Source organism: Dama dama, chromosome 28, assembly GCF_033118175.1.
Source record: "Dama dama isolate Ldn47 chromosome 28, ASM3311817v1, whole genome shotgun sequence".
Classification (NCBI taxonomy): domain Eukaryota; kingdom Metazoa; phylum Chordata; class Mammalia; order Artiodactyla; family Cervidae; genus Dama; species Dama dama.
This window is the reverse complement of record NC_083708.1, coordinates 23,544,732-23,572,327: the sequence shown is the minus strand read 5'-3', so window position 1 is coordinate 23,572,327 and position 27,596 is coordinate 23,544,732. Positions and strand designations below refer to the sequence as shown.

The following is a 27,596-nucleotide window of genomic DNA, read 5'->3' as shown; positions in this document are numbered from 1 at the left end:
GATATGGTTCATCAGCAAACAGAACATACATTTATTGAACATTTCAATAAATGTTTCAACATACATTTATTGAAAAATTCCTATGAAGCCTTGGGAACTGCATGTGTACTCAAGGGGCAGAGGCTTAGTCCATTATTGTAAGAATTCATCATCTGTTCAGTGCCTTCCTGTTTCAAGAATATAAAGTTCGAAACTCCAGCCAAGAAAGGAACTGTAATCTAATCCATTATATAGGGTGTGTACTGCTGATGTGGAGAGAAACATAAATTTGAAACGTATAATAAAAAATCAGTATGTTTCACCCATAGGCATGTTCTGATCTGTGAACCACTTTGCTTTTACTGAGAGCTTGGCATGTGGGTAAAAGAAAAGGGCCATTTACCAAATGAGCCTTGGGAATCACTTCAAAGTGCATACAACTCCAAATGTGACTTCATTTTTTAAAAATCCAACAAAGCTTACAATTCGTAAATTAATACATCTTTACAAATCTGATGACTGGTAACCCTGAAGACAAGCTTTCCTATGCTTAGATGCCACATTAGGCTTTGCTTTTACTTTTAGTTTCTTTTATTCCTGCCTATGTTACTCAACAAACTAAGGCCTCTGAGAAGATGTGACTACAGTCATAGTATTTAATTGATGCATTTCAAAATATTTATGGTAATTTCACCATAAAGATCAATGACTACTATTCCATTTTTCAGATCATAAGTTAACTACCAGGACCAGGGGGGAAATAACTTGGATGCCAGAGAAATTCCCCACTTAAATGTCTTTAGGGCTGTTTCTTTGCTGATTTATCACTCAGAATTTCTTTTTGCACCTTATAACTTAAACATGCCCAATCAAAACCAAGCATGGTTACCATCAGCTCTTTATCTTATATAAGAAAATAAGTAGGTAACTATAAACATGCAGGAAAAGCATTTGTTTATTTAAGTGTTCTGTCTGTACAGACAGTCTGAGTAAACAGCTATAATCTCTATGTACCCTATAAAAATTTTAAAAAGACACTACTGTTGAAATTTATAGTACTAATTACTGCTATGTTCTAGAATGAAAGTTCACAGCAATACATAGGATATATTAACCAAGTGTACAGAAAATAAAAGTCCCAAGATAGATGGTGCTATTGCAGTAGGCCAGTTAAGAGCTCCCTAGAGCAATAGCCAGAAAAAATTAAGAAAATTAATTTATTTTAAGATTTTTGGGTTGGGATTGGGGATGAGACAATACAAAGAGTACAGACTCTGAAATTAAAAAGATCTAATAAACAGTTCTCATCATGATCATCTCATTTACTCTTTTTCTCCTTTTTGATCTTTAAAGATAAAAGGTCTTTAAAGAACTTCTATTGGTTCATTCATTTCTCAAATATCTGTCACCAATGCTTCTCCAAATGCCAGACTTTAGGGGTGATATGAGAAGATCCCTTCATTCTCAAGAGCACAGGCCTTTCAAAGCTTTGAAAATAAAGGTGGTTTCTACAGAAGTAAGACTTCATGAAGGGCAGTGACCTTCCCTTAACTGTAGCAGAGACTCACCCCTCACAGAGCTTTCTCCATACTGTAAATAGCCTCCTCTATATTCTTTTTTTTTTTTTTTCTTTTCCTGCCACAGTGCCTGGCATGTGGGATCTTACTTCCCTGACCAGGGATAGAACCAGCACCCTCTGCATCAGAAACAGAGTCTCAACCACTAGACCACCAGGGAAGTCCCTGACCCCTCTATATTCTCCCTTCGTGCTATAGGTGCAGTAACCCAACCCGGAATTCCAAAGGTTGATTGTTGGTTCCATAAAATAACTTTTACAAAAACCTCTATCTCGCTGATTGTGATGCTGAAAGACAGAAAAGCATTTTTACTAAGTTACATAAAGGTAAAGGCATTTTTCTGCTGCAAGAAAGCATATTGCCAGTTGCTATCAATGTTTTATAATTGCGATGAGAATGCAATTAAGACTTCAAGCCAGCATCCTGAGAGGTCCCTCTTGTTTGCAGTTGGCAGAACATCAGCTGTTTTAATACAAGCAACGAGCAGCAGTAGAATCAGCTAATTACCTCCATCCTGCCTCTGCTCAACTCTTCTTAACCCCTGGTGCCTACTCTGTGCTCTCAGGGGGAGAAGATAAGCAGATGGATGTGAGCAGGTGCATGGGACCCTGTACAGCCACCAACCCCGAGAGGACTTGGTCAACACCCTCGAAGCCAGTTAAACTCTCAGTAAATGGTTTCCAAACTCTGGCAGATGGCCTATTGGTCCCAGCTGTGTTGTTCAACATCTATATGACTCCATACAAGAAACCAGACTCTGTGAGTTGGAAGACTGCTTTCTCTCTAGTATATTCTGTTTGACATTTTATGATTTTACTCCATAACTAGTACATTTTCTTCATAATGGAAAGCTTGGCCTGGTTCTATTTACTCCACTGGTAGGACACCACCAAGGGATAACAATTGTGTGATTAACACTCACTAAGGACTTGAAAAATGTTTCTGTTTTACACCCAAAAAAGCAGATAATTAACTGAAGTTGTTGCAATCAGATGGGGGACAAGTCAGCTCCAAGCTCATGACCTCTACCGCACAAAGTAAGCCAGTTAAGATTGCACCTCAGTTTTTATATTTATCTTTTTAGAAGCTAACAAAATCACCATTACAAAAATCTTATTTTAATGAAACACTTCTGATTTCTAAACATATTTTAAAACTACTTTTTCTATTTTTGACACTTTTGAACACTATAAAGGTCAACCTCAACTGACCTTCATATGACTAGAAAATTTTCCTGCCAGAATATTTTTCATTTTCTCTTTAGAACAATATTTAGAATCCTTCAGATAGTTTTCTGCTTTCTCTCCCTTCCTCTATATTTCCATTTCTTTTCCCTACCACCACTCAAATTCCCAAACTGAATGCTATTTTAGAGCCCATTTTAAAAACAAAAGGTTACTTTAAAAGCTGATGTCCTGATGAAAGTGAAAGTGTTACTTGCTAGGTTGTGCCCAACTTTTTTCAACCTCATTCATGGACTGTAGCCCTCCAGGCTCCTCTGTCCCTGGGATTCTCCAGGCAAGAATACTGGTGTGGGTTGCCATTCTCTTCTCCAGGGGATGTTCCCAACCTAGGGATCGAACCCAGGTTGGGTTTGGCTTTTATTCCTCCCAGGTGCATGAGAATTTCCTTTTTGGCATGAACATAGACCCACACTGCCTAATGCAGCAAGAGTATTTTCCCAACTCAGAGTTAGAGCCCTGAAGGAGGAAATGGTTATAAGAAAAAAGTATGGGAAACAGAATCAATGAAATGTATTTTTACAATGAGGATATCCCCAGGTTTCTGTCATCTTTTTTTTTTTTTTTTTTGGCAGTAAGATTATTTTGACTTTTAAGACAGGAGAGGTCCCATCTCTCTGGCTAATGGCCAGTCAGTTTACAAGAATATTCCCCTTTCCCAGACACAGGATGAAAATCAGAAAGCTCTTATGCAATTCTTAAACCCAACTTTTCAGATATTCACTTGAAAAACATTCATTTAATACCAAATCACAAGGCACTTCTTTTTCATCCCTTGTAATTAGTGAAGTTTGGATATTTTTAATTGCCTAGACAAGGAAAATGGAAGAATGCAAGTGAGGTCAGAATAAGGATGGAGCCTTATGTATGTGACAACGAGCTTTCTTTTTACTTGTCCCTAAGAAGATATTTCGGAGAAGGCAATGGCACCCCACTCCAGTACTCTTACTTGAAAAATCCCATGGACGGAGCCTGGTGGGCTGCAGTCCATGGGGTCGCTAAGAGTCGGACATGACTGAGTGACTTCACTTTCACTTTTCACTTTCATTCATTGGAGAAGGAAATGGCAACCCACTCCAGTGTTCTTGCCTGGAGAATCCCAGGGACGGGGGAGCCTGGTGGGCTGCATCTATGAGGTCACACAGAGTCGGACACGACTGAAGTGACTTAGCAGCAGCAGCAGCAGCAAGAAGATATTTAATAGCTACTCTTATGGGCTGGATTGTACCCCTTGCCCCAATTTACATGTTGAAATCCTACCCCAAGCAAGTATCTCAGAATGTGACCTTATTTGGAGAGGGTCTTTACTGAGACAATCAAGCCTCAATAAAGTCATTGCAGTGGATCCTAATCTATTTTGACCAGTGTCTTATAAGAAGGGGAAATTTCATCACAGACAAAGTAAATGCCATGTCTACGTGAAGACTCAATTTATGAGCCAAGGAGAGAGGCCTGGAACAGATCCTTCCTTCACAGCCCTCAGCAGAAACCAGCCCTGCCAACACCTTAATTTTTGGACCTATTTATTTAGAAAATAAATGTCTATATTTAAGCCACTCTGTAGTATTCTGTTATGACAGCCCCAGCTACTTCCTTAATTAAAAAAGGAAATCAAACTTTCCATTTTCCTGGAAATCAAACTTTCCATTTTTCACAACCTTCAACTGTATATTATTATTGAAGAAACATCTTTATACCTATATTAATATTTGCTCTCTCAAATTTAGAAAAGAAGTCTTAAATGGCAATGTCCCGGATTTCACAATAAAAGGCATGATAGCTGCAGAAGGTGCTGAGAGTCACTGAAATCACTGAAAGTAATATTTTACAACTGAATACACTGAGGCAAGTAGAAGTTGGAGAGCTTTTAAATCACCCAATTAGTTATTGGTGAAGACAGCCCTGTGGCTCCCAGTTTCTCTACTGTAGCACGCAGCCACCCTCAGGTATTAGCCAAAAATCATGTATCAGTACAATGATTTTGCTCTAATTTGTCATGCTAAAAGTGTTTACCTGATAATGTAAAATAAGTAGAAACTTTGACCATAAAATAGTTTATCCCACTGAAACAGTTTTCTACAAATTCCTGCCACATATTCTCGACTACTGATATTTTCATTGTTATGTTGTAGTTACACTTATTTCCCCCAGGGAGCAATAGCTTTATTAATATAATAATCACCATCATCATGAACCAGTTACAATACACACATTGCTTTAGAAAGCAAAATAAGGACAACCTGGGTTTTGCTGGAGAATCTGCCCTTGAGGTTAGACATGTACAGTTAAATTTGGAGTCAAGTTGAGGTCACTGCTAACTAGATTTAGCGTTGGAGATCTGTGTGGAAAATGGTTGCCTCATGGAAGCTATTCACTCACCAATAAAACTCACTTTGAATGATATCAGAGCAGGAAAATTAAAGGGTTTTAATCCCGAAACAGACTCGGGCTTTTCTTAAAGTCTTTGTTTTATTTGGAAAGGAGGTTCTATGTTATTTAATCTTTGCATCCATCCTCTGTTTCTAGAAGAAATCCTAGTAAAAGCTGAATGAGAAGTTTTATTGGGAAGATACTACACACCATGTACATTCCAAAGGAATTTCACTGTAAACATCTAGGGAATGAGCTGTACATTTGTTAAAAGAATGTCAGTTTTTCCTTCACTCTGGGTCCCTCGGGGCTTTCCCTGGTGGCTCAGATGGTTAAGAATCTGCCTACAATGAGGGAGACCCAGGTTTGATCCCTCGGTCAGGAAGATCGCCTGGAGAAGGGAATGACCATACACTTCAGCATTTCCACCCAGAGAATTCCACAGACAGAGGAGCCCAACAGGCCACAGTCCACGGGGTCGCAAAGAGCCAGACACAACTGAGCAAATAACACACTTACCTGGGTGTAGTTACATTTTTATACCACTTTGAGATAAGCAAAGCAATGGCAAGTGCAATATCTCAATTAGTCTATGAAAAGATCAGGATTTTCATTTACATGTTCAGAGAACCACATGTGTATTTGCTGATTTTCAACAATGCTTTTCACAAGTTGCACTGTACATTTTCAGGCAGTTTTCAAGGAAAAATACTATTTTATTTCAAATTGTTACTTATCACAAAGCTAATTATTTCTTGATAAATCTTTTCTGTTTCTTTTACTCTCTAGTTATTTTCTTATTACTGATTTTGTTCTTTGAGAAGATTCAGGGGAAACTTGCTAGGAATCTTCTAGTAGCTAATGTGGAAGAGAACTCTGACTCTCCTACTTGAACGAGTAGGACTAAGATGAATGTATTAAACTTACTAGTAAATAAATTTCAACCCGAAAGAAAATCTTAAACAGAGTTATGCTGTGATAAAATTATGAAATGGCAAGCCACTCCAGTATTCCTGTCTGGAGAAACCCTTGGACAGAGTTGCCTAGCAGGCTACAGTCCATGGGGTTGCAAGAGTCGGACATGACTTAGCACCTAAACCACCAGAGAAGAACTTAAGGGCTATGTGCTGGTGATCCTCTAAGCATTAGACCATTTGGGGGTTATGTTATAAGGAGGAGTCAAGCAACAGTTAGATCAGATTGAATGGCCTTGATGGTCTTTTTTATCCTAAAAGTCTGTGATTCTATGAACTCTGTAGAAATCTCACAGGATTAGCACTTCCCCTCAACTAACTGAAGGCTTAATCCTTCATACTTGTGATACCCTTTATGTTTGGCATAGCTGTGTTAATTTATTCCACTAACATCCATTTAGACGACACACACAAAGCATCAGTCACAGCTTATGTCAAGTCATAAGCAGGGCAGAGGTCAGAATTATTTCTTGGCTACTTATTTATTAGTATGAAAGCTTGTACCTGTTACTATATTGGGTGAGAACAACAAGTCAAGTGTTAATTTATTCCACTAACATCCATTTAGACGACACACACAAAGCATCAGACACAGCTTATGTCAAGTCATAAGCAGGGCAGAGGTCAGAATTATTTCTTGGCTACTTATTTATTAGTATGAAAGCTTGTACCTGTTACTATATTGGGTGAGAACAACAAACTGTCCTACAATCATAAAAATGGAATTACTTTAACAGTCATATTGGTCTTAGGCACTCTCTATGAAGAGCTAAATATACACAACATGCCATGAGATGATCAATTACTAACCTCCTTCATTTTTTCCAGTTCATTCTGTAATGCTTGCTTTGCTATCTCAACTTCTATAAGCTGTTGCCTCAGTTTCTCATTTTCATCTTCCGTTGTTGTTCGCTTTTCTTCCACATTTTCCAATTCATGGTGAAGTCTCACAGATACATCCTTTGCAACCTAAATTAAAGCGTTTTTACCAGTAAAATATAATTAAAGACAATACAATAAATGGGCTAGTTACATTAAAAGTATTAGAGCCAATATGTATATAGTCTCTATCATATGCCAGGCATCCTTCCAGATGCTTTACATATAAGCCATTCACACATATAAACCATTTAACCACCACAACAATCCCACAAAATAGGCTTGAGTATTATTCCTATTTTATAGATGAGGAAAACTGAGGCTCATCAAGGTAAAGTAATATGCTCAAGGTAACAGAGCTAACAAGCAGCCAGATAGTCTGGTTCTACACTCTGTTCCCTTAACATCTACAAGATATCATGGTTATAAATGTTCAATCGTGTTTTATCATGTGTAGAGAAATTTCACAAATCTCTTCTAATTCTGGATGCCCCCATTATCACTTATTTTAAATCACCTGAAAATAAAATTTTCCCAAGTAGAGTCTGGGTCTTGAATTTTGACCCTATCATTCTAGGTGCTTAGTTTTATGAAACATTTTAATCTTTAAGATTAACTTAAAAAAATTAGTGTGTGCATTTTTGCCTCCTGTTTTAAGATCACCTCAGAAATTTTAGGGTTTGGAACAAAAGTGAAGTAGTTTGGTTCAGTGGCATAGGACACAGACAGTGAATCTGGACTAGGTAGGGAGCCAAGTTCCAGGGCTAGGGACTGGGTGCTTAACTCCTGTAAAAGGGTCATCTTGTCACCTGCGAAACGATGCTGTTAATAATCTCTACCTTACAGTTTTTTGTTTTTGTTTTTTTTTCCCTTGAGAACTAAGTGAAATAATATAGGTAACAAGGCTTGCCACAGTGCCTGGTGCATGACGGGCATTCCACAAATGTCAGAAAAAGGAAAAAGAAATGATACAGCTTGCATAAAATGTTTTCCCATAGCTTTAAGGAAAAAAAAGATAATTACACTCAGTTTTGATATCTTGATGAAATTAATACAACTGATACTGCATTTCATTTGTTGTCCAAGACAGTCAAGATAACATCTGATTTGCATTGTCCGTGAACCTGCCTACAGTTAAACCCAATGAACAGACCGCACCTGCCCCAAACTGGCGTTTCCAAGTTGAAATTTCTCCACTGGCGGAGATTCTGAAGGAGCTACTTCACTAAGAACAAGGTTCTTGCATTTAGCTCACTCTCCCATTACCTTTCCTAAAGGAGCCAAACACGAGACGGCGTTTCTCTCCGGGAATGGCTGAAGTGGTTAAGTATAGAAAAAGGACTTCTGAAAGAAGGCGGGAGGAGGGGGGCGGGAGGGGCGGGGGACGGCTTTCAGAGAGAAATCTCAACTCTAGTATCTTCCCGAGAGCTGTTCCTATTTTGGGTTTCAACTTCCCCGGAGGAGTCTTCACCGCGCTGCTCCTGAGTGCCTGAATCCATCCACTCGGCCTGCACTCGGAGGCGGCTCTCTGGAAGCCAGATCAAGGCCAGAGCCGATGCTCTGCCACACCCATGTTCCGCCGGGGTCGGGGGAGGCGCCCTCCTCCCACCTCGGTAAGAGTCACCGTTCCTTCCCAGGAGAGTTCCCCAAGCTCGCCCTCCGAAAGACCTTCCGTACACACAGGACTCTCAGACCCACCTGTCTGTTCCTCCTCCTCCCCTTCCGGGACCTTGGATTGCTGCCATTGGTGCTGCGAAAACTCCCGCGTCCCTAAAGCTCTCGGCCTCTCCCCACTGAAGGCCTTTCGAAGCGAAGAGCCCTGGTCCGCGTCCCCGCGCCCGCCCCGTCCCCCGCGCCCGCCGCAGACCTTGAGGTCTTGCTCCAGGCTGCGCAGCAGCTCCCCGTCGATCTCGCCGGTCTGCGCGTAGCGGAGCCGCTTGCGCTCGGCTTTGCGGAGGCGGTACTGCAGGATCCGGCAGTTTTTGTTGGCTCTCTCCAACTCGTGGCGCATTTCCTGCAGTTGACAGGCGTCCTCCTCGAAGAAAGTGTCCCTCATTTCGTCCATCTCGGTCCTCAGCTCATCGATTTCGTTCTGAGGCGGGGACAGGCCGTGGGTCAAAACTGGCCTCGCCCCACCACCCCACCCCACCCCTCGGACACACAGCACGTACACCCGATTCCAACTCCAAATCCTCAGCTTTAGCGGCCCCTCTCCATGGGACAGGAATGACACGGAGCTGAACGAACGATGAGAAACTAAGGAAACGGGCCCTTGGCCTTCCCTCGCTCTCCTAACTCGAGCGCTCTCCATGAAAAAGTGAGACAAACCATTAATAACCAGAGAAACGAAGGCCCGGGTTTGGAGCCAAATAAAAACCTGACGCTACTGATCTCGAGCCCTCTGAGATCCGGAAGGGGCCTAGGAACCCCCTCCTCTCATTTCGTGTCCCCCTTCCCCCCTTCTTTAAGTGAGAGAGGGTTAGCCGCCTCTCACTTCGCCAGGACACGCCCTAATCCTCCGAGGCCCACGCCACCCCTCCCCCAACCGGTACCCCCCCTCCTCCCCGGCACTCTCCTCACCTTCAGAGTCTCGTTCTCCTCCCTCAGCTTCTCCATCTCCTCCTGCATTTCTTCCTGCTCCTGGAGCTGCTGCGGGTGCGGCTGCGACGAAGGGGGCGCCGCCGCCTGCATGCCCCCGCCGCTCGCGCTGCCCTCTGCGCTCTGTTGGGGGCCCTCTGCCGCCGCCGCCATTGGGGAGGCGGCAGGGACCGCCAGGGGCTCACAAACGGCAGGGGCGCCGGTGACCGGAGAGCTGCGGTGGCTGCCGCTGCCGCCGCCGCCGTTCTTAGCGTGCATCTGAGCCGCGGCCGCCGCCGCCGCCGCCCGCTCTTTCTTCAGATGGAATTGGATGAGCTCAGACTGCAGACATCCTTCCTTCCAGTAGCTCCCTCCAGCACCGCCGCCACCCGCCACCACGCCAAGCCCGGAATTTCTGCTGCCGGAGCCTGGGCTTTTGCCCGCAGAGGAGGAGGAGGATGGCGAAGGGGAGGCCCCCTCCCCGCCGCTGCCGCCCCTCTGCTGAGCGCGGACGCTTTTCCCTCGCCAGCCCCTGGGCGGCGGCGGTGGCAGCGGAGCGCCCCCCTCCCTTTCCCCGGAGCCACTGCCGGCTCCTCCTCCTTCCCCAGCCCCTCCTCCTCCTTCTCCTAGCGGAGGGGGTTCCCCGAGTTTAGAGGGCGCGGGCTCTAGCTCCCGGGGCGGCTCCTCCGACAGGCCAGGCCTCCTGACACCCACAGGGGCCACGGTCGCCACTAGGGCTGCTTCAGCACCAGCCACAGGCTGGACAGCTCCCGAGGCCGCCCCCTTGGGCGCCGGGGGCGCGGCCTTCTCCGCCCCGCCTCCGCTTCCCCGGGCGCTGGCCGGAGGCGCTGCACGGCTCCCGACCTTGTTGCCCAGCTGCTGCTGCTGCTGCTGCGGTCGACTAGAATTGAGTTTAGTGCCAGCCCCTACTGGGGCCCGGGTGGTCGCGGTTGCCTGTCGGACCGAATTGTCCCTCAGTCTAGCGGGTGACTGAGCACGCTGCTGCTTTCTGCTGCTGCCCTCCGGGTGCGAGCGAGCCTCAGTGGCACCGGTGGCGGCAGGAGGCGCTGCTGTGACAGGGGCAGCGCCCCCCGTCGGTGGCTGACTCATGGTGGTCTAGGAAGAATCTAAGGAACGTGATATACAATAGTCCATCACCAGATCATTCGCTTCCCTCTTCACTGCCACCAACCTTCCTTTCTAATCTGAGACGGAAACAAAAGAAGGAAAGCATACAGCATGTCTGCGTTGTTACAGAGCAAAGGCTGATTCCCCTCAACAGGAGAAGCCCTAGAAAATGAGATTTGGAAGGCGCTTTATAGAAGCCTTGACTTTAGAAATAGGATGCAGAATTGTCAATTCTCAATTCGCCCAGGGAGGCGCTATCACCACCCCACTCTACCGCTGTAAAAGGAAGATCTGAAAGCTGCTGAACCTAACATTCTCATGGTAGCAGGTTATGGCAAGCATGGAGTCGAAAGGAATTGATGGGAAGGAAGTTTTTTTGTTTCTTCTTCTTCTTTTTTTTTTTTAAGAAGATAAGGTCAAGAAGAAGCTTCAGAAGGAAAAGATGTCCATATGCTAGAACTGTCAATACCCTGATTTTTCAACTTTGTTTTCTTCACTATCATATCTGCATTTCAAATCCTAGTTTCGTGGAGAAAGTTTTAATTAATATTCTCAAATGTCAATTAGATGAAAAGGGTTTTTCCCAGAGAAAATTTGTTATGGATAAATGATACTCTTCTCAAACTGATCTAACCTTTATTGTTGCTTTTAATTAGAGAAATGCACCCATTTTCCTTCCTTTAGACTAGAACTGAAAGAAAGTAGAAATAATGAATGGCTTCAAATAAAATTCAGTTTCAAGAAAATATGGCATTAAAATCATCTATATGCTTTCATCATTAGCAACCCTAAAGGGATTTTTTCTTTTATTTTTTAGCTTTGAGAAATAAAAATACTTTGGGAATAATTTATTGTGAATGTGCAAAATTTCTTAAATTACAAGTGGTAACTTTTCTACACCTATCCAAATTTCATTGTTTTTGTCAATTGTTTTAGTTTTTAGGGTAAACTACTAGACAGAAAGCATTTTCACTATTAAGTATCTTCCCAGATGGCACCTAACAGGCAAAGTTATACTTTTAAAGTACCCAGTCCTTTCCATGAAATCAAATTAAGACAGAATGACCCTACACTCAAGAAGCCTGGTGCATCTTCACTGTGGTACGATTAACTCCTACTGTGTTTTTTTTTTCCCAATATAAATCCATTACTGGCTTTTAAAATCTGGAAAACAGCAACTCAAAACCCATTGCCTCCTAGGTTCTTCTCCCTACTGTTTCAGCTTACTCAGCTATTCAATTAGGTGCCTTTTCCTTAGAAATATAATTTCTCTCTAAAGCACTGAAAAGGGCATGACTAGGCAGAAAGTTCTGCTTTAAAAAAAAAACAAAAACACAAGCTCCTATTATGAGAGAAGATATTTGCTAGTTACTGTACTAGCATTATCCTTGATATTGTCTAAGTACCGTAACTTAGTCAATGTGTAGTAATACCTCAATTTATAAAGAAATATTACTGGGAAGGCTCCTCCATCTCCCATTCTCTTTCAGGAATCTACTTCCAACACGGTTTGGAAAATAATAGTGAACAAAGAAGAGACGGTGGGAGGGTGAAGGAAGAGTCGTCCATCAACTTATTTTCTACATCTCCTCCCAGAGCAACGTGCTCCCAGAATATCTGAATACCTGGTCTAGTTATTTGGCAGGTCACACTAAGGTGGATCACCCAGACAAGTTATACTGCCAACGCAACCTTATTTTTATTTTGAATTAGGCATAACCACTCTGAAGCAGAAAGCCACCAGAGAACGCTTCATTCACCCCCATATAGTTCTAACCCAGGTTAGGAAGCTCGAGTTCCAGGAACTCGACTCCCACAATCGAAGGTACCTGGCTGCTGTCACGTGGTTCTCACAAAGTGACAAGATGCTGTCTCTCTTGGAGGCTTCCCTTACGAAAATCGCCAAGCAAGCACCCCAGCAACGGCCTAGACCAACACTTTTACTCTCAAGCTTTATCTGCCCACTGACCCACCCACCCCATATCTCATCCCCATCCCTTTAGAAAATCCAGAACTGCTCACTTCTTGGCAGAGGCGATGCTTTTTGAAGTCAGTCGACAGCTCTTTCCTTCTATCTTCGGGGGACTTCAGGATTTATTATTGTGTCTTCAGGAGAGGAGGAAAGTTGCACTTCGCAGTATTGTATATGCGACCGTCTGGCTGAGCACTTTCACTCTGGGCCGGTTCGCACCAGTTCCACACCCACTCGCTTTCTCCAAACAATGGCGTGAACGCGGAGACTCAGCGGCCGGGAGAGCGAATGACTCCTTCGGCGTCCGCGGCTTGGCTGGATGGAGCTGCGGCTCGGAGCCGGCGAACCCGCGAGGTACCACGCCGTGCCAGACGCTCCCCGGGAAGTGCACGGATATTCATGAGCTGACCTCACCGGCCTGGGCAGGGGAGGAGGCGGGATTGCAAGGGAGACAGAGCAGAAGTAACCAAAGAGAGGCTACTTTCAAAAGGGAAGAGAAGAAGGCGGGGGCGGACGCGGAGGGGAGGGTGGCAAGCAGACAAAAAAGGGCCGGAGCCACGCCCGAGATGGAAGACCCGGAGCGGCGCTCACCGTCCTGGCTGCACTCACATACCCCTTCCTTGGCGGAAGCTTCCAAAGCCGCTCGGAATCGGATGCGCTGGTTTTCCGCAGAGCTTTGTTCTGGGCCGGATCAATCGCCATCAATTATTTACTTAAGCTCTGGGTCTCGGGGAGGCGGATTCCAAGAGCCTTCCGGGTGTGATCTGCGTCTCTCGGTGCAGCTGCGCGGCGCTGGCGGGCGGCAACTGGGCGGTCTCTTTGTTCGCTCACTTTAATTCTCGGTTGAGCTCTCCACGCGGTGCACCCTCCCCACCCCCAGCCCGGGCGGAGTCTTCAGACGTCGTCTCCGCGAGGAGATAATGGTCGCCAGATCCGTCGTCCCGCAGACAAAGGGTTCTTGTCACGCCTCGACTCATTTAGCACAAACAGAATAAAAACCGGTTTGCAGCGATCCCTTACAGACGGGTTTGCCTTCGCTCCATTTTCTTCTCTCCTTTATTAAGTTCCAGTGTCCACTGTGAACACAAAGAGCAATTACCGTGGTCCATAATCTTCATAGTAGTGCATGTGGGTAACAAGAATCATCAAGAGTGTGTTTACTATAAGATACGAGTTTAAAGGGCGGGGGGGAGGGACTTCTGAATATATGCCTTGACGATGCACAATAATCCATACTGCTCCACAGTAACAGTATTTAAAGATAAGACTGGGAAATTCTCTTTTTCCTTCCAGTTTTTTGTTTCTTGTTTTTGTTTTGCTTGTTTGTTTTGGTTGGGTGAAGTGGGTGGAGGGAAGTAGGAAATTCTCCTTCTTACCTTTACGAATTCCTTGGTGAACTTGAAGATGAGAATGAAAATAAGAGTTGCTTTACAAAGAGTATTTTTATTTTAAATTTCTCTAACATTAATATTCTGGTTTTGCATGTAAAAGAGGGTCAATATCTGGAAATAATAATTTTTATATTGACATGAATTTTAGTGTAACAGATTTTATTTTCCTAGTGTAACACCTTGCATTAAAAATGAAATAACACATTTAAGGAGTGGTTTGCATACACACAGTATCATTACAGCGAAGCATAAAGATGCTCAGGCCCTGGTGATTAGTATCTCCAGCAATATATAAGACAAACATAGCATCAGGACAAAATTATTCATGTGTTCATCTCCCAAAAAGATCAATGCCTGTTTTATGCTCGGCACTGTCCAAGGTGCTGGGTATGCAAGGAAAAATCAAGAAATAGTTACTGTTTGGGTAGGCTCAAGCATATCGATAAGAAATGGGATGATTTGCATATAATCCTTTAAATACCTTTGGCAGGTGGAAGTGGGATGTCTATGACATCTACCATGAATAGTTCAGACTTTGACTAACATACCAAAAATGAACAGAAAACAGCAAGGTAAAATGTAATCACAATTTACTTGAAATTTGCTTGATTTCCTTAAGAAATACTAAGATTAATTTAAAATGGATAAAAACATTTTTCAGATTAATCTTTACAAATCAAATAATGATATTATAAACATAGTCTGTGGACACAAAATCTACTTCATCATGCTTATTTAAGAATTTGTACTCTGTTCAGGTGTATTTCAGTTTTTCCTTAGTCGATATTATTTATTTCAATGCAATTAATAACTTAAAAACATCTAATAAAAATCAAGAATTGATTATCATGCATCTTAAATCAAACAACCAAGGTGCTTAAACATGTCATTTTATAATATAATATTATGCAATTCAGGGTTTAAAGCTAATAATAAAGATTAATTGCAAGCAGTGTTTAAGATGCTTCTTTACTCATGTAAACATGCCATAAAAAGAACTTTTGAATTGGAAATTTATCTGGCTTGCTATTTTATTTGCTAGTGACAGAGAAAAGCTGATGTTTTCAGATCCATCTTCTGTTTTTGGAGAATAATTTAGCTTGGATATATGCCATTGTCTTGACTGCTACTGACAAATGTATGCTGTAAAAAAACATTTGTTATCTGAATTACATTTTAGATAATAGTTTATGAATCATAGACTCATATATGGGCTGGGTTGTAAACATCATGATTTATCTTTTTATCTCTAAGCAGGTTACAAACCACATTATACTTTGGTTTAGCCTAATTTCAGCCATCTCAATAAGGTCTGTTCTACAATCTCCTGGACCAAGTAAACACATGTTATAAGTTAACATTAGGACCAAAAACTGATGGTTAATTTCACATACTGGATAAAGCTGCTACTTGTGAATGGCAGAAATTGCTACTCTACCAGAGGTATTTTATTTACTCTTGTTTTTTGCTGATATGTAAGTTTGCAATTGCATATTGCATACCAAACTTCTGTTGTATTACTTCTGTAAATGTTCATGAATATCAACTCTTGATAATTCAGTGTCTAGCCACTCATTATAGCCAAAATATTATCAAGCATCTGATTTTAATACCATTCCATTTTCAATCATAATCTTAGTGAAGATTTTTAACAAGTCTAGTAGTTATTACATAAATTCTATATACATTTAAGATTCTATATACATTTAAATTCTATATACATTCCATATACATAAATTTAACTAAGTTATTAAATTTTTCCTAATCTTAGTAGTTTAACAGCTCAGAATTGTCCATTTTTATATATCAGTGCTTTAAGAATTTTTTATCTTCCTACCCTAAATCCTCCTTCATCCTTGGTGGCTCAGATGGTAAAACGTCTGCCGGCAATGTGGGAGACCCAGGTTCGATCCCTGGGCCAGGAAGATCCCCTAGAGAAGGAAATGGCAACCCACTCCAGTACTCTTGCCTGGAAAATTCCATGGACAGAGGAGCATTGTAGGCTGCAGTCCATGGGGTCGCAAAGAGTCAGACACAACTGAGAGACTTCACTTCAATGTGAGTATAGTAGGCATCCTAAAGTAATTTAGGATAAAGTAACCCATACTTAACTGTGAAACCTTAGACCAGCTTTTTCTATATTCTATTTGTAAATATTTTCTCCAGACTGTCTTTTGCCCTCTGATTTTGTGGTGTTTTGCACAAAATTCTTAATTAATATGTGGATATATTTTTCTTATTCTTTCTTTTTTTTTTTTTTTAAAGAAACTTAATTTTCTGTCAACCTATTTCTATTTTGAGTTTGTGGAAGAATAACTTAAGACTACTCCATGGTTGTTCCTACCCGTTCAGTGGTCTGAGCAGTGGGAGCTGCAGACCAGCCTTCATTGACAGGCTTGAGTGGGGAACAGCTGAATAGACACAAAAAGCATTGGCACCCCTTCAGACCAGTCCATCACCTTAGCTGAGGAAGCAGTGAACTTTGGAGCTAGAGTGGTCCAGTCACCTGGAAATTCCTCCCTGGTCACCGCCTTCTCAGCTGCCTCCTGCTTTCCTTTGTTAGTCTCTTCAGGGTTTTGGTAGAAGCAGAGATCAGACATGACCTTCAATGGGTGTTCACAGGAGATGGGGCCACGCATGTGCAGAACTTCCACTACATCAGACCCACTGAGTGAGCCCCCTTATTGTTGCACACAGCACAGGGGAGAATCTGTGTTACACAGAGCAATGGAAAATGGGTTAACGTAAGAGGCTTCTGGAAGAGGCTAGTGGTCAGCCCTGGGATCAGGAACCATCAGAAGTCTTGGCCCCCAGAAGGCTGCCTGGATGTGGTTAATGAAGTTTCCAGAAGTAACGTGGCCAGCAATAGGAGTGGCTCCAGGGGCAGCAAAGAACTCCAGCACCACTGACTGGCCAGTATTCCTGGAGAAGGTGACACTGACATCAGTTGGGTTTTCAATGGCACCAATGACACGCTGCCAACAGAAGCTTCTCCCAAGTTCTTTTCATACTTATGATGTGCATGCCATGAGCTTTCCTTTGGCAGATGTACCATTCTGTCTGGAAGTCAAGGTTGGGGCCACCTAAGTGGGTTCCTGCGGCAAGGAATTTAAGGACCTCCTTCTCCTTCATTTGCAGGACATCAAGGACTTTGGACATTGTGAAAGTTTCCCTTTAATTTATGATGGGAATCCAGAACAATGCTGTATGAACTCCTGTCTTGGTGGTGCGGAAAGCACATATACATTTTGCAATAATTACATTTATAGCTGTTAGACTTTGGCTTAGAAAGGTATTCCCATTACAAAGTTATAATATGTTTTCATGCATAGTTTTAATTCAAATATAATTTTTAGGAATTTAAAAATTAGCTGCTTTGAATAAATCTGGAAATTATTTTTGTGAACGATGTGCTATAGTAATTTAAGTCTGGTTTCAGCAAGTAACCAGTTATCCTTTCTCCACTGGCTTAAAATTAATAGTAGTAGTTGTTCTTTGTCTTACTGAGATGATGATAATTATAAATAATACCTTTTGATTGCTGATGAGGATGTGGACTCAGTTGCTTCAGTCATGTCCGACTCTTTGTGACCCCATGGACTGTATCCCGCCAGGCTCCTCTGTCCCTGGGATTCTTCAGGCAAGAGTACTGGAGTGAGTTGCCATTCCCTTCTCCAGGGAATCTTCCTGACCCGGGGATCGGACCCTCATCTCTCGTGTCTCCTGAAATGTAGGTGGATTCTTTACCCACTCAGCCACCTGGGAAGCCAGCCCAACTTTTTAAGTATTTATATTACTTAAAAATTTAATCCTAAAACTAGGTTGGTACTGTTATTATCTCCATTTTATACATTAGGTTATCAAAGTTCAGTGAGAGTAAATAATTTTCCCAAAGTGACAATTTAGTGTCAGACTCAGACTTGAACCAAGCCATGCTAGCTCCAGAGTGCACGCTCTTAATTATCACACTACTTTTTTATAGTATTCCATATTCCAATAATAATGGTGTCTTTTCTGCATTACCCACTCTTTTCATTGGTCTATTCCTATGCTGACATGTGCTACTTTAATTATAAAAAATTCATAGACCACATCGACATCTGATAGGACATGTCCCCTTTCACTCATGTAAATCTTTTCTCTTAATGTCCATTTATTCTCTCCTGTGAACTTTAGCTTATCAAGCGTTCTGGAAATCCTGCAGTGATTATCTAACTTTATACATCTACTTGGGAAAACACATATCTTTGTAATATTAGAGTATTTTTGCCTGGGAACATAATCTACCTATTGATTTGAATTATTTTATTTTTTTATTATTTTTTTTAATTTGAATTATTTTAAATGTTCCTTAACAATGTTTCTTTTGTGTTGTAGTTATAATCTTGCACTTGTGTTTTGGCCTTATTTTCACAAATTCTAAAATATTTGTTTCAATTGTAAGCAGCATATCTCTCAACTATATTTTCAATTATTTGTTGCTATGTATGAAAACTATAATTAGTAGATTTTTGTGTCTGCCATGGAGCTGAATGATATTGTAAATATCAATTGTTTTTCATTCACTAGTTTTCACTTTTTATAGAAATGAAGAATATGAAAGCCTTTTGAATTTCTTTTAGAAATGAAGAATATAAAATTGTTACACAAGTGAAAAAACATTCCCTGAAACTATCCATTACAGCTACTACATTTTATGGATTTTGAGCTAGGCTATGTGTGTGAACCAAGTTTCTTCACTTGAATGATTTTTCCTTGGCTGGTGTTTTGTGGGTTTGTTTTTTTTTTTTGGACTTTTTTTTCTTTTTTTTTTTTTTTTTATTAGTTGGAGGCTAATTACTTCACAACATTTCAGTGGGTTTTGTCATACGTTGATATGAATCAGCCATAGATTTACACGTATTCCCCATCCCGATCCCCCCTCCCACCTCCCTCTCCACCCGATTCCTCTGGGTCTTCCCAGTGCACCAGGCCCGAGCACTTGTCTCATGCATCCCACCTGGGCTGGTGATCTGTTTCACCATAGATAGTATACATGCTATTCTTTTGAAATATCCCACCCTCACCTTCTCCCACAGAGTTCAAAAGTCTGTTCTGTATTTCTGTGTCTCTTTTTCTGTTTTGCATATAGGGTTATCGTTACCATCTTTCTAGATTCCATATATATGTGTTAGTATGCTGTAATGTTCTTTATCTTTCTGGCTTACTTCACTCTGTATAAGGGGCTCCAGTTTCATCCATCTCATTAGGACTGATTCAAATGAATTCTTTTTAATGGCTGAGTAATATTCCATGGTGTATATGTACCACAGCTTCCTTATCCATTCATCTGCTGATGGGCATCTAGGTTGCTTCCATGTCCTGGCTATTATAAACAGTGCTGCAATGAACATTGGGGTGCACATGTCTCTTTCAGATCTGGTTTCCTCAGTGTGTATGCCCAGAAGTGGGATTGCTGGGTTATATGGCAGTTCTATTTCCAGTTTTTTAAGAAATCTCCACACTGTTTTCCATAGCGGCTGTACTAGTTTGCATTCCCACCAACAGTGTAAGAGGGTTCCCTTTTCTCCACACCCTCTCCAACATTTATTGCTTGTAGACTTTTCGATAGCAGCCATCCTGACTGGTGTGTAATGGTACCTCCTTGTGGTTTTGATTTGCATTTCTCTGATAATGAGTGATGTTGAGCATCTTTCCATGTGTTTGTTAGCCATCTGTATGTCTTCTTTGGAGAAATGTCTGTTTAGTTCTTTGGCCCATTTTTTGACTGGGTCATTTATTTTTCTGGAATTGAGCTGCAGGAGTTGCTTGTATATTTTTGAGATTAATCCTTTGTCTGTTGCTTCATTTGCTATTATTTTCTCCCAATCTGAGGGCTGTCTTTTCACCTTACTTATAGTTTCCTTTGTAGTGCAAAAGCTTTTAAGTTTCATTAGGTCCCATTTGTTTAGTTTTGCTTTTATTTCCAACATTCTGGGAGGTGGGTCATAGAGGATCTTGCTGTGATTTATGTTGGAGAGTGTTTTGCCTATGTTCTCCTCTAGGAGTTTTATAGTTTCTGGTCTTACATTTAGATCTTTAATCCATTTTGAGTTTATTTTTGTGTATGGTGTTAGAAAGTGTTCTAGTTTCATTCTTTTACAAGTGGTTGACCAGTTTTCCCAGCACCACTTGTTAAAGAGGTTGTCTTTTTGCCATTGTATATCCTTGCCTCCTTTGTCAAAGATAAGGTGTCCATAGGTTCGTGGATTTATCTCTGGGCTTTCTATTCTGTTCCATTGATCTATATTTCTGTCTTTGTGCCAGTACCATACTGTCTTGATGACTGTGGCTTTGTAGTAGAGTCTGAAGTCAGGCAGGTTGATTCCTCCAGTTCCATTCTTCTTTCTCAAGATTACTTTGGCTATTCGAGGTTTTTTGTATTTCCATACAAATTGTGAAATTCTTTGGTCTAGTTCTGTGAAAAATACCGTTGGTAGCTTGATAGGGATTGCATTGAATCTATAGATTGCTTTGGGTAGAATAGCCATTTTGACAATATTGATTCTTCCAATCCATGAACATGGTATGTTTCTCCATCTGTTTGTGTCCTCTTTGATTTCTTTCATCAGTGTTTTATAATTTTCTATGTATAGGTCTTTTGTTTCTTTAGGTAGATATACTCCTAAGTATTTTATTCTTTTTGTTGCAATGGTGAATGGTATTGTTTCCTTAATTTCTCTTTCTGTTTTTTCATTGTTAGTATATAGGAATGCAAGGGATTTCTGTGTGTTAATTTTATATCCTGCAACTTTACTATATTCATTGATTAGCTCTAGTAATTTTCTGGTAGAGTCTTTAGGGTTTTCTATGTAGAGGATCATGTCATCTGCAAACAGTGAGAGTTTCACTTCTTCTTTTCCTATCTGGATTCCTTTTACTTCTTTTTCTGCTCTGATTGCTGTGGCCAAAACTTCCAACACTATGTGAATAGTAGTGGTGAGAGTGGGTACCCTTGTCTTGTTCCTGATTTCAGGGGAAATGCTTTCACTTTTTCACCACTGAGGGTGATGCTTGCTGTGGGTTTGTCATATATAGCTTTTATTATGTTGAGGTATGTTCCTTCTATTCCTGCTTTTTGGAGAGTTTTAATCACAAATGAGTGTTGAATTTTGTCAAAGGCTTTCTCTGCATGTATTGAGATAATCATATGGTTTTTATCTTTCAATTTGTTAATGTGGTGTATTACATGGATTGATTTGCGGATATTAAAGAATCCTTGCATTCCTGGGATAAAGCCCACTTGGTCATGGTGTATGATTTTTTTTAATATGTTCTTGGATTCTGTTTGCTAGAATTTTGTTAAGGATTTTTGCATCTATGTTCATCAGTGATATTGGCCTGTAGTTTTCTTTTTTTGTGGCATCTTTGTCTGGTTTTGGAATTAGGGTGATGGTGGCCTCATAGAATGAGTTTGGAAGCTTACCTTCATCTGCAATTTTCTGGAAGAGTTTGAGTAAGATAGGTGTTAGCTCTTCTCTAAATTTTTTGTAGAATTCAGCTGTGAAGCCATCTGGTCCTGGGCTTTTGTTTGCTGGAAGATTTTTTATTACAGTTTCGATTTCCTTGCTTGTGATGGCTCTGTTAAGATCTTCTATTTCTTCCTGGTTCAGTTTTGGAAAGTTATACTTTTCTAAGAATTTGTCCATTTCATCCAAGTTGTCCATTTTATTGGCATAGAGCTGCTGGTAGTAGTCTCTTATGATCCTTTGTATTTCAGTGTTGTCTGTTGTGATCTCTCCATTTTCATTTCTAATTTTGTTAATTTGGTTCTTCTCTCTTTGTTTCTCAATGAGTCTTGCTAATGGTTTGTCAATTTTGTTTATTTTTTCAAAAAACCAGCTTTTAGCTTTGTTGATTTTTGCTATGGTCTCTTTAGTTTCTTTTGCATTTATTTCTGCCCTAATTTTTAAGATTTCTTTCCTTCTGCTAACCCTGGGGTTCTTCATTTCTTCCTTCTCTAATTGCTTTAGGTGTAGAGTTAGGTTATTTATTTGGCTTTTTTCTTGTTTCTTGATGTAAGCCTGTAATGCTATGAACCTTCCCCTTAGCACTGCTTTTACAGTGTCCCATAGGTTTTGGGTTGTTGTGTTTTCATTTTCATTCATTTCTATACATATTTTGATTTCTTTTTTTATTTCTTCTATGATATGTTGGTTATTCAGAAGTGTGTTATTTAGCCTCCACATGTTTGAATTTTTAACAATTTTTTTTCCTGTAATTGAGATCTAATCTTACTGCACTGTGGTCAGAAAAGATGACTGGAATGATTTCAATTTTTTTGAATTTTCCAAGACCAGATTTATGGCCCAGGATGTGATCTATTCTGGAGAAGGTTCTGTGTGCACTTGAGAAAAAGGTGAAGTTGATTGTTTTGGGGTGAAATGTCCTATAGATATCAATTAGGTCTAGCTGGTCCATTGTGTCATTTAAGGTTTGTGTTTCCTTGTTAATTTTCTGTTTAGTTGATCTATCCATAGTTGTGAGTGGGGTATTAAAGTCTCCCACTACTATTGTGTTACTATTAATTTCCTCTTTCATACTCGTTAGTGTTTGGCGTACATATTGCGGTGCTCCTATGTTGGGTGCATATATATTTATAATTGTTATATCTTCTTCTTGGATTGATCCTTTGATCATTATGTAGTGTCCTTCTTTGTCTCTTTTCACATCCTTTATTTGAAAGTCTATTTTATCTGATATGAGTATTGCGACTCCTGCTTTCTTTTAGTCTCCATTTGCATGAAATATTTTTTTCCAGCCCTTCACTTTTAGTCTGTATGTGTCTCTTGTTTTGAGGTGGGTCTCTTGTAGACAGCATATATAGGGGTCTTGTTTTTGTATCCATTCAGCCAATCTTTGTCTTTTGGTTGGGGCATTCAACCCATTTACATTTAAGATAATTATTGATAGGTGTGGTCCCGTTGCCATTTACTTTGTCGTTCGGGTTCACGTTTACACAACCTTTCTGCATTTCCTGTCTAGAGAAGATCCTTTAGCATTTGTTGAAGAGCTGGTTTGGTGGTGGTGAATTCTCTCAGCTTTTGCTTATCTGTAAAGCTTTTGAATTCTCCTTCATATCTGAATGAGATCCTTGCTGGATACAGTAATCTAGGTTGTAGGTTATTCTCTTTCATTACTTTCAGTACGTCCTGCCATTCCCTTCTGGCCTGGAGGGTTTCTATTGATAGATCAGCTGTTATCCTTATGGGAATCCCTTTGTGTGTTATTTGTTGTTTCTCCCTTGCTGCTTTTAATATTTGTTCTTTGTGTTGGATCTTTGTTAATTTGATTAATATGTGTCTTGGGGTGTTTCGCCTTGGGTTTATCCTGTTTGGGACTCTCTGGGTTTCTTGGACTTGGGTGGCTATTTCCTTTCCCATTTTAGGGAAGTTTTCAGCTATTATCTCCTCGAGTATTTTCTCATGGCCTTTCTTTTTGTCTTCTTCTTCTGGGATTCCTATGATTCGAATGTTGGGGCGTTTCACATTGTCCCAGAGGTCCCTGAGGTTGTCCTCATTTCTTTTGATCCTTTTTTCTTTTTTCCTCTCTGCTTCATTTATTTCCACCATTTTATCTTCTACCTCACTTATCCTATCTTCTGCCTCTGTTATTCTACTCTTGGTTCCCTCCAAAGTGTTTTTGATCTCATTCATTGCATTATTCATTTTTAATTGACTCTTTTTTATTTCTTCTAGGTCTTTATTAAACATTTCTTGTATCTTTTCAATCTTTGTCTCCAGGCTGTTTATCTGTAACTCCATTTTGTTTTCAAGATTTTGGATCATTTTTATTATCATTATTCTAAATTCTTTTTCAGGTAGATTCCCTATCTCCTCCTCTTTTGTTTGACTTGGTGGGCATTTTTCATGTTCCTTTACCTGTTGGGTATTTCTTTGCCTTTTCATCTTGTTTAGATTGCTGTGCCTGGAGTGGGCTTTCTGTACTCTGGAGGTCTGTAGTTCCTTTTTATTGTGGAGGATTTACCCAGTGGGTGGGGTTAGACGATTGGCTTGTCAAGGTTTCCTGGTTAGGGAAGCTTGCGTCAGTGTTCTGGTGCGTGGAACTTGATTTCTTCTCTTTGGAGAGCAATGGAGTGCCCAGTAATGAGTTTTGAGATGGGTCTATGTGTTAGGTGTGACCTTGGGCAGCCTGTATGTTGACGTTCAGGGCTATGTTCCTGCGTTGCTGGAGAATTTGCGTGGTATGTCTTGCTCTAAAACTTATTGGCTCTTGGGTGGTGGTTGGTTTCAGTGTAGGTATGGAGGCTTTTGGACAGTTAGTTATTACTTAAAGTTCCATGTAGTCAGGAGTTTTCTGGTGTTCTCAGGTTTTGGGCTTAAGTCTCCTGCCTCTGGATTTCAGTTTTATTCTTCCTGTAGTCTCAGGACTTCTCCAACTATACAGCACTGATAAGAAAACTTCTAGGTTAATGGCGAAAAGATTCTCCCCCGTTAGGGACACCCAGAGAGGTTCACAGAGTTACATGAAGAAGAGGAGAGGGAGGAGGGAGATAGAGATGAGCAGGAGGAGAAAAAGGGGGACTCAAGAGGAGAGAGACAGATCTATGCAGTTGTCTGTTCCCAGAGTGTTCTCCGTAGCCCAGACACCTACAAAGATTCACAGAATTGGATTGGGAAGAGAAGGGGAAAGGAAGAAATAGAGGTGTACTGAGGTAGAAAACAGAGAGTCAAGATTGGGAGAGAATAACCACACACTCCTGAATAAAAATGGGAACTGAATTTCGGTTTAAAAATAGGGCTTCTCTTCTTTTTTTTTTTGTAAGGTTATAGTGTATTGAAAATGAAAATTAAGGAGTAGTAGAGGAGTACTAGAGGACTTTAAAAGAAATAAGAGAAAAAGAAAAATAGAAAATAGAAGAGAAAAAGGAAAGAGAAAAAAAAAAGAAAGAAAAAAAATTTATTTCCCTAATTAAAAAAATCATAAAAATCTATGAAAATGAAAGTTAAGGAGTAATGGGGGAGTAACAGGGAATTTTAAAGGAAAATAAAAGAGAAAAAATAAAAAGAAAAAATAAAAAAAATTTTTTTTCTTACTTAAAAAAAAAAAAAAAGTAAAAATATATCTAGGAGTTTCTCTGGAGCTGTTGCGGTCACTGTGGGTTCAGCTCAGTTTCAGATAGCTCCTCGTTCCAGCTTACGCTTCTCGATAAGTGTAAGGCCCCTTACAGTGTAGTCGGTGTTTTCTACAGGGATTTTAATCTGTTGCACCGGTCCCTTCTGAAGCGGTTCCCTTTGTTTATTTGGCTTCTGTTTGCCGGTCTCTTCAGAGCCTCATTTCCGCCCTGACACAGGCGGGCGGAGGTGGACTCTTATTCAGGTAGCTAGTTCCGTCGCTCCGCGGGGAGGGGCTGGCGCTGCCGGGAGGGGCTGACGCTGCTTTCTCAGTCTGCGCTGCTCAGGCTCCCGGCCGCTCCATATGGAGCGCGCCCCGCGCTGCGCGCGGTTCCAGCCCTAGGGTGTTCCACAAAAGCGCGGAACGGAAAGCTGCGCCTGCTCTCTGTGCCTTCCCCATCAGAGCGGTCCAGGCAGCCAGGGGCTTGGTGGGCGCACTCTCCCCAGGTGTGGCGCGCCCACTCCCTTCCGCGGACCCAGTCTCAGTTTCCGCTGGCGCCAGTCGGGTGCGCGCGCCTTCCGCCCTCCGCGTCCCCAGCCCCAGTCCCCGCCCGCGCCGGTCGGGTGCCTGCGCCCTGGGTCTCGCCGCGACCTTCCCCTCCCCACTGCCTCCTGCCTCCGGCGGGGCTGGGCCGGTCCGCAGCCTGCGAGCTCCTCTCTGGACCCTCTCGGTCTCTTTGTTCTGCGAACGGCCGGCAGTGTGTTCGGGCCGGTTAATTTTCTCTCTCTCTTTTGGTCTCCCACAGTTCAAGTTGGCAACTCGCAGAAGCTCCCTCCGATTGTCCTCAGGGCACTCAGGCCCGGACCCTACCCCAAGCAATGCCGCCTAAGAGCTCCCGGGACGGATCTCCGTCCTTAGCTCTTTTGTCTCACTTTTTATCTTTTATATTTTGTCCTACCTCCTTTCGAAGACAATGGGCTGCTTTTCTGGGCGCCTGATGACCTCAGCTAGCGATCAGAAGTTGTTTTGTGAAGTTTGCTCTGCGTTCAGTTATTCTTTTGATGAATTTGTAGGAGAGAAAGTGGTCTCCCCGTCCTACTCCTCCGCCATCTTGGCTCCTCCCCCGCTCTTTTTTCTTTTGCATAAAAAAGTCTAAGAAAGAGGGACTGGAGATCTAGCAGCAACTGGAGCAGCGTGGCCAAGCCTTTTGGGGTGCGCCTGAGCGGGGAAGCCCGCAAACAGGTGGATGTCTTCAGGCAAAATCTTTTCCACGAGGCTGAGGAATTCCTCTACAGATTCTTGCCTCAGAAAATCATATACCTTAATCAGCTCTTGCAAGAGGACTCCTTCAATGTGACTGACCTGAATTCTCTCCGGGCCCCACTGGACATCCCTATTCCAGACCCCCCACCCAAGGATGATGAGATGGAAACAGATAAGCAGGAGAAGAAAGAAGTCCCTAAGTGCGGCTTTCTCCCTGGGAATGAGAAGATTCTGGCCTTGCTTGCCCTGGTTAAGCCAGAAGTCTGGACTCTCAAAGAAAAATGCATTCTGGTGATCACATGGATCCAGCACCTGATCCCCAAGATTGAGGATGGAAATGACTTTGGGGTGGCAATCCAGCAAAAGGTGCTGGAGAGGGTAAATGCAGTAAAGACCAAAGTGGAAGCCTTCCAGACAACTATTTCCAAGTACTTCTCAGAACGTGGGGATGCTGTGGCCAAGGCCTCTAAGGAGACCCATGTAATGGATTACCGGGCCCTGGTGCACGAACGAGACGAGGCAGTCTATGGGGAGCTCAGGGCCATGGTGCTGGACCTGAGGGCCTTCTATGCTGAGCTTTACCATATTATCAGCAGCAACCTGGAGAAAATTGTCAACCCAAAGGGTGAAGAGAAGCCATCTATGTACTGAGCCCAGGGTTAGGAGGGAAATAAATGACCTATACTTTGTGTAAAAAAAAAAAAAAAAAAGTCTAAGAAAAAATGATATGCCTATTTACATTACTATGACAATCTCAAATCTTGTTTAAGCCACTGCAGAGTGCCTGACAAAGTGAAAATAGCATTGTGCAGTGACTTCTTTCACTGTGTTTTATCAACACCAGCACAATTTTAAATGGCAAAAACTTCATACTATGACTGTCACTGGGGATCTGAGACATCCTAAAGAGTATTTTGTTTAAAGAACACACACACACATCACATTAACATATACCTCTGAAATGTGAAAAAAGGTTAGCAAAACAACAAACTAGTGTCAGCCATTCTGTATGAAATTCCCCATTGTGACCAAAATCCATCTTGCCAAAAGTGGACAGAACTAGCGTAATAGCAGATTTTAAGAAGTTGAGAAAAACAAGCTACCTTTACAGAATGTTTCCAACTTGATAG

General features: G+C 41.7%; 2 protein-coding genes and 1 pseudogene across 2 annotated transcripts in view; 1 reads left to right on the top strand and 2 right to left on the bottom strand.

Annotated features, from left to right (window-relative positions):
• The window catches only part of MTCL3 (MTCL family member 3), a 63,498-nt gene extending 50,682 nt beyond the window's left edge, over nucleotides 1–12,816 (bottom strand). Inside the window, exons 1-4 of the mRNA XM_061132030.1 lie at nucleotides 12,748–12,816; nucleotides 9,601–10,802; nucleotides 8,888–9,112; nucleotides 6,952–7,110 (exon numbers count right to left, since the gene is read on the bottom strand). Coding sequence (XP_060988013.1) covers nucleotides 6,952–7,110; nucleotides 8,888–9,112; nucleotides 9,601–10,707 — 1,491 coding nt within the window. The 5' untranslated portion in view covers nucleotides 10,708–10,802; nucleotides 12,748–12,816. The remainder of the gene's footprint in view (nucleotides 1–6,951; nucleotides 7,111–8,887; nucleotides 9,113–9,600; nucleotides 10,803–12,747) is intronic.
• Nucleotides 12,817–16,411: 3,595 nt separating this feature from the next.
• On the bottom strand, nucleotides 16,412–17,247 carry LOC133048171 (small ribosomal subunit protein uS2B-like; annotated as a pseudogene).
• A 41-nt stretch (nucleotides 17,248–17,288) lies between these two features.
• Nucleotides 17,289–27,169, top strand: LOC133048170 (proteasome activator complex subunit 2-like). Its single transcript, XM_061131797.1, has 2 exons — nucleotides 17,289–17,314; nucleotides 26,355–27,169. The coding sequence occupies exons 1-2, from the start codon at nucleotides 17,289–17,291 to the stop codon at nucleotides 27,115–27,117; spliced, it is 789 nt and encodes a 262-aa protein (XP_060987780.1). The 3' UTR covers nucleotides 27,118–27,169.
• Nucleotides 27,170–27,596: the final 427 nt, after the last annotated feature.

Bases quoted from the DNA above. Each gene is read 5' to 3' on its own strand.
- LOC133048170 (XM_061131797.1), top strand. From the start codon at position 17,289: ATGCTGTATGAACTCCTGTCTTGGTG. The intron at 17,315-26,354 runs GTGCGGAAAGCA...TGCATAAAAAAG, and splicing joins TATGAACTCCTGTCTTGGTG to TCTAAGAAAGAGGGACTGGA.